General features: G+C 42.1%; 1 protein-coding gene across 6 annotated transcripts in view; it reads left to right on the top strand.

Moving 5' to 3' along the window:
• Positions 1 to 12,827, top strand: part of SSX2IP (SSX family member 2 interacting protein) — a 62,123-nt gene that overhangs the window by 48,737 nt on the left and 559 nt on the right. For 4 of the 6 annotated variants that reach the window (XM_075936361.1, XM_075936362.1, XM_075936363.1 and 1 more), the window contains 3 exons: positions 629 to 765; positions 5,527 to 5,700; positions 9,783 to 9,894. In XM_075936361.1, the coding sequence (XP_075792476.1) occupies positions 629 to 765; positions 5,527 to 5,700; positions 9,783 to 9,894 (423 nt within the window). The remainder of the gene's footprint in view (positions 1 to 628; positions 766 to 5,526; positions 5,701 to 9,782; positions 9,895 to 12,827) is intronic. The other 2 variants (XM_075936365.1, XM_075936364.1) reach the window with 2 other exon arrangements.

Raw genomic sequence — 12,827 nt, 5'->3', positions numbered from 1 at the left:
CTAGATGCATGTTTATCTATACAGGAGAAATGGTGACCTCTTCATATCAGGAGTGGGTAGGATCATTCAAAAGCTAAGATGTTCAATAAGGAAAAAGTTCTCTGTTTATTTTGTTCTTGTTGACATATCTGAGTGTTGATTTCTTAAAACATCTTCAGATAGCTCAGTGACCAGATTTATACTAAAAGTATTTTCTTTATTTTCCCCATACCATGTGGAGTTTGTTTTATTTTAAATGGGCTTTTCCCTCACTCTTACTATATGTATTTGACTGTTGGCCTTCAAAGCATGCTACTTGTCTTTCAAATTGGGGTCCAGAGAGACCATCTTTAAGCACAGAAATTGTAAAATAGGTAAGGTGTAATTCATTGGCATGCTTTCCCCGTTATAAAATGATCCACTGAATTTTATTTTGTATCTAGTTGATGGTTTACAGATCTTGTATTGTATATTTCTGCTAGAACTTATCCAGAATTTCCTATGGTTATACAGACATATCCAAGGTTGGACAGATACATATTAAATCACTTGTTTAAACAAAATATATTAAATTACCCTCTTTCTTGAAAGACATTATCAGTGGCTGCCTCTTTCACAAGAGAGAACTTATTTTTTGTGTTGATTTTAGTGTCACGTGCACATTCAGAGGCTTTGAATGACAATGATGTAATTTCAAGAGAGGACCATGAACTGGAAACTGAAAAGCTAGAATTAGAAATCCAGCAATGCAGAGAAATGATCAAAACTCAGCAACAGTTGTTACAGGTTGGAATCTTTTGATTTTTTTTTTTAAACTATGTTTTCTTATTTTCCTCCCTTTTTTTGGAAATAAATTGAAGCATCATTCTAACAATGCCTCCTTTTATTTGAAACAAAAAACAGGACCGTGTAGCACTTTAAAGACTAACAAGATGGTTTAATAGGTGATGAGCTTTCGTGGGCCAGACCCACTTCCTCAGATCAAATAGTGGAAGAAAATAGTCACAACCATATATACCAAAGGATACAATTAAAAAAATGAACCTTAATTGTATCCTTTGGTATATATGGTTGTGACAATTTTCTTCCACTATTTGATCTGAGGAAGTGGGTCTGGCCCACGAAAGCTCATCACCTATTAAACCATCTTGTTAGGTTTTTAAAGTGCTACATGGTCCTGTTTTTTATTTCAGCTGCACCAGACTAACACGGCTACATTTCTACCACTATCCTTTTATTTGGTGGTTCCTGTTTTTGATAACATTAGAGACTAGAGCAGAGGTGGAGGAGATGAGATGTGATTCTCAGCTTGGCAAATAGTATTTTGTTGTGAAGTTAGTACATATAGAAGGAGAAACAGCAGGCAAACAAAATCTAGCAAACTGTTTAGAAAGCTTATCTCCTCTTCTTTCCTCAGCTTTTGGAAGAGGATGCTAAACTTCGTTTGCCTTCTGCAATTTTTCCTTCCACATTTCGTAATTGCTTGCACCAGCATCTCATTTATGACAAGCCTAATTATCTTCCGTGTAATATATTTTACTGGCATCTAAACTTAAACTTGTAGAAACACATTTTAAGTAGGGCTGTCAAATAATTGCAGTTAACTCATGCTAGTCATGCCAAAAAATTGTGATCAAAAACATTAATCACCATTTTAATGGCACTGTTAAGCACTAGAATCCCGACTGAAATGTATTCAATACTAGAAGATTTACATGGCATTACTTAGGTCCTGAACTCAATTAATTTTTGTTTTTTGGAAAATAAATAAAATAAAAATGTATGTGCTTCATTTGAATCATTGCTCTGGGAGTAGGGCTAGGGATGAGGAGTTCAGTATGCAAGCTGAGGAAAGAGGACTACCACAGCAGCTTGGGGCCAAGTAGAAAGTGGCTGTCCATGGCCACTGCAGCTCTCATGGGCACATCCAGAGGAGGGGTGTATATTCCCTGGCTGGGGCAGGTCTAGGTTAGTCTGCCTCCTGCATAGACACAGCCAGAGTGAGGAATGCAGCAAACTGCGCACTTGCCTTTTGCTTTCTGATGAAGGGGAACAACCAGCAATGTTCCTGTGCAAATTGGGAGGGGAAAAAACGGTTCAGCCTGGGCTGGTGGGAGGCTCAGAGCTGGCACAGTTCCCAATGGGTCAGTGCACTCTGTCAGACCCTTTCACCTGCCTGGTGATTGTCACTTTTCTGTATGGTTTTATGAAATGCAGTCCCCATTCCAGGGATATCCCATGTTCCTGGCACAACCAAACCCGTATGTTGCTTTAAGTTATGATAAGAAGCAGCTGTATACCTAATTTCGTGGTCCTAGCTCTTATTGTTTAGGAGGAGTTCTTGAATAAACACCTAGACAAACTCTCTCAAATATATAGTAGATTTTTCGGATGTTTTTCTGTACTTGAATGTATTGACTTTAATTACAGCATAGAATACAAAGTGTACAGTGCTCACTTTGTGATTATTTTTTAATACAAATATTTACACTGTTAAAAAGTAAGTAAAAATAATTATACGAGTAATGTAGTGCAATTTTTTTTAATCAAAGTGCAACTTACAAATGTAGATTTTTTTTTAAATGACATAATTGCATTCAAAAACAAAATACTGTAAAACTTTAGATCCTCCAAGTTGACTCAGTTCTACTTCTTGTTCAGCCAACTGTTAAGATAAACAAGTTTGTTTACATTTTATGGAGATAATACTACCTGGCATTGCAAGGTATTTATGTACCAGATATGCTGAACATTTGTATGCCCCTTCATGTTTCAGCCACCATTCCAGAAGACATGGTTTCAAGCTGATGATGCTTGTTAAAAAAAAAGTTATTAAATTTGTTACTGAACTCCTTGGGGGGGAATTGTATGCCTCCTACTGTGTTTTACCCACATTCTGCCATATATTTCATGTTAGAGCAGTCTCTGATGATGATCCAGCACATATTCTTCATTTTAAGAATATTTTCACTGCAGATTTGACAATGCAAGAAGGTACCAATGTGAAATCTCTAAAGAAAGATACAGCACTTGGCCCAAGGTTTAAGAATCTGAAGTGCCTTCAAAATCTGAGAGGGAGGAGGTGAGTGGGACATGCTTTTAGATGTCTAAAAAGAGCAAGACTCCAGTATGGAAACTACAGTACCTGACTGATCAAAAAAGAAAATTAATCGTGTGTTGGTGATATCCGACTTAGATAATAAAAATGAAAATGCCTTGGTCTGCAATGTTTTGGATCATTATTGAGCAGAACCCCCATCATCAGCATGGGCACATGTCCTCTGAAATGGTACTTGAAGTATGAAGGAGCATATGAAGCTTTAGAGCATCTGGCATGTAAATATCTTTCAGTGTTGGCTTTTCAGGAGACATTGTGAACAAAAAATAGTCAGCTTTATCACCTGCAAATGTAAACAAACTTGTTTGAGTTAAGTGTGTTCAGTGTTGGGTAATTAATTAATCGAATAGTCGATGTATTTTTGCATCAACTATTTGATTAGTCAAAAGAGTGCCTCCGCCTTTTAAGTGTGGCAACAACTCTAGGGCTATACTTCAAAGGCAAAAGCGCTGAAGCCCATGGTCAGTTGGGGAAATTCTTTGAAATGCCATGGCACTACCACTTTGAAATGCCAGAAGGAGCCTGATGCTGGGATCCCTGTGGCATTCAAAGCGCAGCAGCACCATGTGGAGCCTGGGGTCAGCTGGGGACTCCCCAGTTGATCTCGGGCTCCAAGCAGTGCTACAACTTTGAAATGCTGCCAGGAGCCCGGTGTCAGGCTCCTTGCGGCATTTCAAAGTGGCAGTGCCACGCGGAGTTGGGGGTCCCCAGCTGATCCTGGGCTCCATCTGGTGCTGCTGCTTTGAAGTACTCCCCTCTCCTCCTCCCCTTGCTGCCTCTATCTGATAGAGGCAGTAAGGGGAAGGGGGCCTAAAGTAGGACTGAGTGGCTGCCCACTTACCTGGACGGGGAGGAACCCCTCTGAAAGCCCTTTGGGGCAGAGCCTGGCCCCACCCTCTCACATAACCAGAAGTCAGGAGGCAAGGCCAGGATGATAAAAGGCCTGCCCAGGAGGGCAATGAGAGCCCAGCCAGCAGCTGAGACCAACGGCTGCCAGGTGCTCCTGCACCTACCAGGGGCAGAGAACTTGCCTGGACCCCCGCAGCTACCAGAGACCAAGGACTCGCCTGGATCCCTGCACCTACCAGAGGCCGAGAACTTGCCTGGACCCTCACGCCTACTAGGAACTGAAAAGTGGCTGTGATCAGTGGATCTGCCAGGGCTAACAAACTCCCAACTGCCTGACGGAGACCCAGGTACCCCCGGAGGAGGAGATGGAAGTGGCTCAGGGAGAGTTGGCCCCAGTTTAATGGGGGGTTCAGCAGTGGTCAGCATGTAGCAGTGCGGATCCCCGCTGACCCAGCAGCAGACTGCTCTGCTGCTGTTAGGGCCCTGGGCTGGGACACAGTGAAGTGGGAGGGCCTGCGTCACCCGCCCCCTCCTCTCCCTGCCACTCATCTACCGGGTGGCAGTCTCCCCCTCTCTGCCACCACAGGCAAGTTGCCTGAATCCTTCCTGAACAAGGAGACAAACTATTTGCTAGCGCTTACCTGGTTAGGACTGTTCTGTTTGCTGCCCCACCCTGACCTAGGGCCAGGGCTCCCTGAACTGTGTTTGCTTGCTGCCCTGTTGTGACCCAGGGCCAGGGCTCTCTACTGACTATATTGTTTGCTGCCCTGACTAAAATAAGGCCTGGGCTACTGAACTACTATTATAACTGTTTGCCTGCCGTCCTGCCCTGCTCTAGGGCTGGGCCATAAACTGTTTGCTTTCTTGCTGCTCTGCCCTGAACTCAGGTTTGATCACGATATTGAACTGAACTGACTATTGGCCTGAGGCCCAGTACGAAAAGGGGCTCCATGGACTTCGGGGGAGTGGCTGCCCACTGACCCGAAAAGGGAGGAACCCCTCCTCGAGCCCCCAATGGATTACAGGGCCCAACTAATCGACTATCCTGTCAATTATCTCATAAGCATTTGCTTATCAGATAGTCGACTAGTCCTTCGCAGCCCTAGTTTGAGTGATTGGCTGAACAAGAAATAGGACTCAGTGGACTTGCAGCCTCTAAAGCTGTACTTTACGTTGTTTTATTTTTCAGTACAGTTTTTTGTATATATTTCTACATTTGTAAGTTCAACTTTCATGATAAGAAGATTGCATTACAGTACTTGTAATGGGGGAATTGAAAAATACAATTTTCTGTTTTTTTACAATGCAGTATTTGTAATAAAAATAAAGTGAGCATCTTACATTTTGTATTTCGTGTTGTAATAGAAATCAATATCTTTGAGAATATGTAGAAAACATCCAAAATATTTAAATAAATAGTATGCACGTAAATAAATAGCACAATTGCATGATTAATTATGATTTTTTTAATTGCATGATTAATTTCAATTTAAAAATTAATAGCTTGAGAGCCCTATTTTTAAGTCTGAATAGTTATTTTCAAATAACATTTCTGACTTTTTTGTTCCTTATATCTGCAGCAGCAGCTTATGTCTCCATGTGATGATGATACCTCTGTGTTACTACAGGATTGTTATTTGTTGGAAGAAAGAGAGCGTCTCCAGGAAGAATGGAAACTATTTAGAGAACAAAAAAAGAACTTTGAGAGAGAGCGAAGAAGTTTTACAGAAGCTGCTATTAGATTAGGACTTGAGGTATTCAAAAGGGAGAGTATCTTTATAGGCCTTTGATCTTTAATACTTAAGATTAGTGAGTCTTGTAATCTTAGTAAGCGGGGAAAAACCTAGCCAATGTTGAAAGTATTCATTTGGATGTATTGCTATGCCTTTGCTATTATCTTTCTATCAGAAGGCCTCTCTAGTCACTCCTCTGCCTCTGTCTTGAAAGCCATGTGATGCAGGACTAATAACAATATGATGGCCCCTCTGTTTGGTCATATGAGAATTCTTCTTTTTGCGCACACACAGGCAAATACAATTGTTTGACGTGAGATATAAAAGGAAAATGATCTAAGTCAAGACTTTCAAATATCTGCACATGTATTTTTGAAAATAAGTTCACTTATTTAGGTATATAAATAGAGACAGTAGCCCACCTTTAAGATTTATTTATTATTATTATTTAACATTTTGGCTTTATACTTTATCTATACTTACATACGTAGTACTGATTCATACTCTATCAGTATCTTTCAGTTCAAGTAAGTCTTTATTTAGAAAATGCACCACATTTCTCTTTACTTAGAAAAATAATTGTAATAAGATTGTGAGTGAATATAGGATGTACCCTTAATCTGTTTTTGAGGACTATTGCTAAGTTTAACCAGATATAGCTAAACCTGTTGTCCAGATTGCAGCAGAAATGTAATTGCCTATGTATCAGTTTGTTACTGCTTCTCTAATACTTGTACTGTGATCTAGGTAGATGTTTTTGAAAAATTTGCAGCAGCCCTTGATAGTTAGGGTTTGTTATGTTTCTTTTGAATGTGGGAGAAGGAAGTTTTGAACAAAGGGGACATTTGCTTGCTTGCTCTCCCATGGGTACTGCCTGTTTGTCTGACCTCTTAAGAGGTACAAGAGCTGTCTCTTCCCCATCCTGCTGTTGTCTGGATTTTTTAGAACTGCCTGCAATTGACATTACTTCTCCCCTTTCCTGCTTACAGTTGTGTGAAAGGGAAACCTTTGTTTTTCCCTCTCGGTTTTAGGTGAGAGTAGTTAGGACTACTTTCCAGTTCTTTTTCCCCTTTCCAGAAGGCTCTTGGAGTTGTGGGTAGATGCAATGTGTAGTGGAAGGTAAAGTGTTTAACACGTCTTGCTGGGGGAATATGGAGTTAGTTTACGTTATTTACCAATTTATTTATTTTATCTTTATACCACTAAGCAGTAGCCTTGTCTGGCAGCTGCATTGAAGGTGGGTTTAGCATCTGGTTGATCATTTCCTGACCAAAAGCTCTAAGGTAAAGTGAGAGGCACTTGAAAGGTCTTTCATAGCACATAGAATCATAGAATTATAGGACTGGAAGGGACCTCGAGAGGTCATCGAGTCCAGCCCCCCACCCTCAAGGCAGGACCAAGCTCCGTCTACACCATCCCTGACAGATGTCTATCTAACCTGTTCTTAAATATCTCCAGAGAGGGAGATTTCACCACCTCCCTTGGCAATTTATTCCAATATTTGACCACCCTGTCAGTTAGGAATTTTTTCCTAATGTCCAATCTAAACCTCCCTTGCTGCACTTTAAGCCCATTACTCCTTGTCCTGTCCTCAGAAACCAAGAGGAACAAATTTTCTCCTTCCTCCTTGTGACACCCTTTTAGATATTTGAAAACCGCTATCATGTCCCCCCTTAATCTTCTTTTTTCCAAACTAAACAAGCCCAGTTCATGAAGCCTGGCTTCATAGGTCATGTTCTCTAGACCTTTAATCATTCTTGTCGCTCTTCTCTGTACCCTTTCCAATTTCTCCACATCTTTCTTGAAATGTGGCGCCCAGACCTGGACACAGTATACCAGCTGAGGCCTAACTAGTGTAGAGTAGAGCAGCAGAATGACTTCACGAGTTTTGCTTACAACACACCTGTTGATACAACCTAGAACCATATTTGCTTTTTTTGCAACAGCATCACACTGTTGACTCATATTCAACTTGTGGTCCACTATGACCCCTAGATCCCTTTCCGCCATGCTCCTTCCTAGACAGTCGCTTCCCATCTTGTATGTATGGCACTGGTTGTTCCTTCCTAAGTGGAGCACTTTGCATTTCTCTTTATTAAACTTCTTCCTGTTTACCTCTGACCATTTCTCTAACTTGCTAAGGTCATTTTGAATTATGTCCCTATCCTCCAAAGAAGTTGCAACCCCACCCAGTTTGGTATCACCTGCAAACTTAATAAGCGTACTCTCTATCCCAATATCTACATCATTGATGAAGATATTGAACAGTACGGGTCCCAAAACAGACCCTTGCGGAACTCCACTTGTTATCCCTTTCCAGCAGGATTTAGCACTGTTAACAACAACTCTCTGACTACGGTTATCCAGCCAATTATGCACTCACCTTATCGTGGCCCTATCTAAGTTATATTTGCCTAGTTTATCAATAAGAATATCATGCGAGACCGTATCAAATGCCTTACTAAAGTCTAGGTATATGACATCCACCACTTCTCCCTTATCCACAAGGCTCGTTATCCTATCAAAGAAAGCTATCCGATTAGTTTGGCATGACTTGTTCTTCACAAACCCATGCTGGCTATTCCCTATCACTTTATTACCTTCCAAGTGTTTGCATATGATTTCCTTAATTACCTGCTCCATTATCTTCCCTGGGACAGACGTTAAACTGACCCGTCTGTAGTTTCCTGGGTTGTTCTTATTCCCCTTTTTATAGATGGGCACAATATTTGCCCTTTTCCAGTCTTCTGGAATCTCCCCTGTCTTCCATGATTTTTCAATGATCATAGCTAAAGGCTTAGATACCTCCTCTATCCTGGGGTGCATTTCATCAGGACCTGGTGACTTGCTGACATCTAACTTTCCTAAGTGATTTGTAACTTGTTCTTTGTGTATCTTATCTTCTAAACTTACCCTCTCTCTGCTTGTATTCACTGCGTTAGGCACACCTCCAGACTTCTCGGTGAAGACCGAAACAAAGAAGTCATTGAGCATCTCCGCCATTTCCAAGTTTCCTGTTACTGCTTCTCCCTCCTCACTAAGCAGTGGGCCTACCCTGTCCTTGGTCTTCCTCACCCCATCTTTATGAGCCAAACAGTGGGATGCAGTTTGCAAACACACATGCCAGTTGATCCTTTCAGGGCTGTCTCAGTTGTAGGTCTGTTAAATTGCCTGCTTTTTGAGTATGCCAGAAGACTTACCCAGCATTGCCTGGATCCAGCCCGGAGCAGGAGGGGGGCCACGCAGGAATTCCATTGGTGCTTCCCAGGCTGGCAGTCTGGGGAGAGCGGGCTGGGGCCTGGGATGTACTGCGCTGCCTGGCCACGGTGGTGCTCCCAGGGTGGGGGGGTACACAGCGGTGGGGCTATTGGGGCTTTTCCTTCCCTCTTCCCAGTCCGGCATTGGGGCCAGGGGCTGGAGGCTACAGGTTTGGGGTAGGAGGATATTTAATTGGGCTGATGGCAGAAAAGATGGCGAGCTGCAGCTGGCCACTCCCGTGGTGGTGTGCCTGCTCCCAGTGGTTACTCTGTGGTATACCTCTCCCCTGCTCTCTTGGCCCCCAGTGGTGGCTATGAGTTTAGTGTCCCTCTGCTCAGCTCCCTCCCTTTCCGTCTTACGGAAAACAATCCAATTTGAGGCCCATCCAATTTTCCTGGCACAATCAAACCCTGACCTTTCTTTAAGGTAGGATAAGAGGAAGCTACAGACCAAATGTGGTGGCCCTTGCTCTTACCATTTAGGCAGATGGTATCATTTGCTTTCATGGGCACAGCTCACTTCTTCAGATGACCGGCCATCTGAAGAAATGCGCTGTGCCCACGAAAGCTCATGATACATCTACATGGTTTTTTTAGTCTATAAAGTGCAACCAGACCATTTGATGTTTTTTTCTGTACAGACTAACTTGGCTACCCCCTGAAGCATCCATTTAGGAAGAGTTCTTGAACAAACTGACTCAGAGACAGACATCAAAATCTCTAAAATAATAAGTCTGTCTGTCTATATGAACAAACTTCATTTTATGACTTTATATGCAAAGCACATCAATCGGTATAAATCTACCACTTTCTGTATAGAATATAAGTTGGCATCTCTCTTTTCAGAGAAAGGCATTTGAAGAAGATAGAGGAGCTTGGCTGAAGCAACAGTTTTTGAGCATAACTTATGATCACAAGAACTCTGAACATGTGAAGTCTCAAAGTGCCTTCTCAGGAAGCAAGTATTTTACTCATTAACTTTTGTAAATGTCATAAAACTCATCTTTATAATGTTTTATTTTCTCTCTCAACTGGAAGATACATACACAAGAAAATGGAAGCTTCCTAAGTTTAAAGATATCCTTGATCTAATTTAAAAAACCTTAGAAATCTATGTAAAAGTTGGAGCTACTAGGGTGTCTTGGTAGTTCACCTAAGAAGGGAATCCTGAGAGTCCAGTCATGATTACATGATAAGCTTCTCTTTGAGAAGTAAGCTATTGAATGTCAAATATAGAACGGAACTCTTAGCACTAAATAGCATGCTTAATTAGTGAGTAAGATGTAAAGCACTTTGTATACTGAGAATAGAAAAATAAGGTGACATATGGAGAGCTGAAGAGATTAGAAATAAAGGTAGGAACTGGGACGCATCATTCTGGAAATATTTGGTTATTGCATCTGATAACCCAATGCATAAGCTATTCAATGGAAAAGAAGCAATGGAGAACAGTAAAATAGTGAAAGTGATGCTATTGATGGTAGTAAAAAGGAATTTAGTTTTGTGCTGCCATAATTTCTATGCCAGATCATCTGCAGTGTGTTTTCAGATGACTGTCATGTCCTTTGGAAACAAATTGAAAATATTTGTCTCTATAGGTAATATTTTTTTCTAACATTAATAATTCTAGAATATATATTTTTCATACAACCCCATAAACACAAAATTAACCCATTAAACTTTTGCTTAGTTTCATGTGACTTTTCAGTGTTAGATACACTTTTTTCACTCCCAGATTTGCACGTGCGCAGTTTAATTTGCACCTTTGAGCACAACATGCTACAGCATTTAATTGTTATTATTCATCCTGTTTCAACGTTCATGGATTTTTTTTTTGTATGGCCATGGTAAGCACATTTTAAGAAAGAATATAGCAATAAACACTCCTGCCTATAAACACTTAAGAATTCCTTTGCCACTTTGACGTAATGCCATTTGGATACGCTTACATAATGGTTATCAATAGAACTCTACATTTTACTTTACAGTAGAGTCCCAATTATCCGACCTAAACGGGACCGTCACGTGGTCGGATTACCGAATATGTCGGATGATAGGGACTCTACTGTAGCCTGGCCCTATCCCTGCCTGGCCCTGGCCCCTGCCCTCCCTGCAGCTTCCTGGCGCCCGGCCCCGCTCATTGCTCTGTAGCTCTCCTGGAGCCACTGATGCCTGCAGCTCCCGGGAACAAAGCGGCGCTGGCAGGAGCGGCATCAGTGACTCCAAGAGAGCAACGGGGCAGTGAGCAGGGCCATTCTCCCGCCCCGTGCCCTGGAGCCACTGATGCCACTCCTGCTGGCGCCGCTTCGTCCCCAAGAGCTGCAGGCATCAGCGGCTCCAGGGCGCGAGCAGGGAGAATAGCTCCACTAGCTGCCCCATTGCTCTCTTGGAACCGCTGATGCCTCTTCTGCCGGCGCCACTTCGTCCCGGGACCTGCAGGGTTGGATAAAGCGGAGTGTCGGATTACCGAATGATGGATAATCCGGACTCTACTGTAGTTTTAAGATTTTACTATGTTAAACTCCAAAATAATATAACTCCAAAGTATATAATGGAAATGCTGTGTAATAGTGCATTATTGTCTGCATAATTCTGCTTTCCCAGCTTTTGTGAAGCATTTTGAAATCATAAATGAAAAAGAATCACAGGGCTTGATCCAGCTCTCGTAGGTAATGCTGGTCTGTTCATTCACTGAAATAAAGGGCTAGATCAGCAAGTGCCAAGAAATGTTATCTAGTCAGTTTAATTTCTTTTGGATATGAGCTAACTTATGAACTCTCATGCTCTCATCAATAATTTTTGCAATGATACTGGCAGGTATCCAAGACTCTTAAGCGGAGGTGGGCAGGGCCTGCCAAACCTTATAATCCAACCCGCAGCTTGTCCCATCTGGACCCTCTGGAACTGCCGGGACCCTTGGAAACCGGACCTTGGAAGCTGAGAGATTGTGCTGGGGGCAGAGGCAGCATGCAAATTCGGCCCCCTCACCCCCGTGCACTCCCTGCTACAGCTCTCCCCAGGCCAGAATCCTCTCCTGAACCCCTACCCCCTCCTAGACCATGCACCCCAATCCCCTGCCCCAGGTCATAGCCCCACTTCTTCACCCAAACTCCTTCTCAGACCCTACACCCTCTCCTGCACACCAGTCATCTATCCCGAGCTCCCTTCTGCACCCCAGTCTCCATCCCAGATCCCACATCATCTCCACATAAAAGTGCAGCCCCTTGACCACTTTACAAAATCTTGGAGTATGTCTACACTATGGGGTAAGGTCAAATTAGGAGTCACAAGTTCAGCTACGTTAACTGCATAGCTGAAGTCAAAGGTACCTTAACTTGACTTTTGGTTACTGTCTGTGCTGCAGAAAGCCCAAGGAAGATCGCTTTCCTTTTGATTTCCCTTACTCCTCGTGGATGCAGAACTACCGGCATTGACAGGAGTGTCCCTCTAAGTTTGAATTAGCATGTCTTCTCGAGACCTGCTAATTTGAACCCTGGAAAATCGACAGTGGCAGCTTCAATCTTCTCTGTAGTGTAGACATACCCTTGGAGTGCTCCTCCATCAAAAATGTTTGCCCACCCCTGCTCAGAAATCCTACAATACAATACAAGTTTTACTACACAATAAGTAAAAATCTGATCCAGAAAATATTGTGTGTCTTTTAAACACGATTATTCCCATTGAGTTCAGTGAGACTATTTGTATTCCTATTTTTCTTGTTTTAAAGTTAAATATTTACTAAAAGGAATACTGTACTCTCTCTCTGTGTACTGCTTTTGACATCCTTTTAGTTCAGTAATCTAATCATTTTATTAATGTGCATATTTATTATTATTGGGAGAAAATAAGAGTTATGGAAGAAGGCCTCTTTCTAGATACTTTATAACTACA

Source organism: Pelodiscus sinensis, chromosome 9 (assembly GCF_049634645.1).
Source record: "Pelodiscus sinensis isolate JC-2024 chromosome 9, ASM4963464v1, whole genome shotgun sequence".
Lineage (NCBI taxonomy): Eukaryota > Metazoa > Chordata > Testudines > Trionychidae > Pelodiscus > Pelodiscus sinensis.
This window is presented reverse-complemented; position numbering and strand designations above follow the sequence as displayed.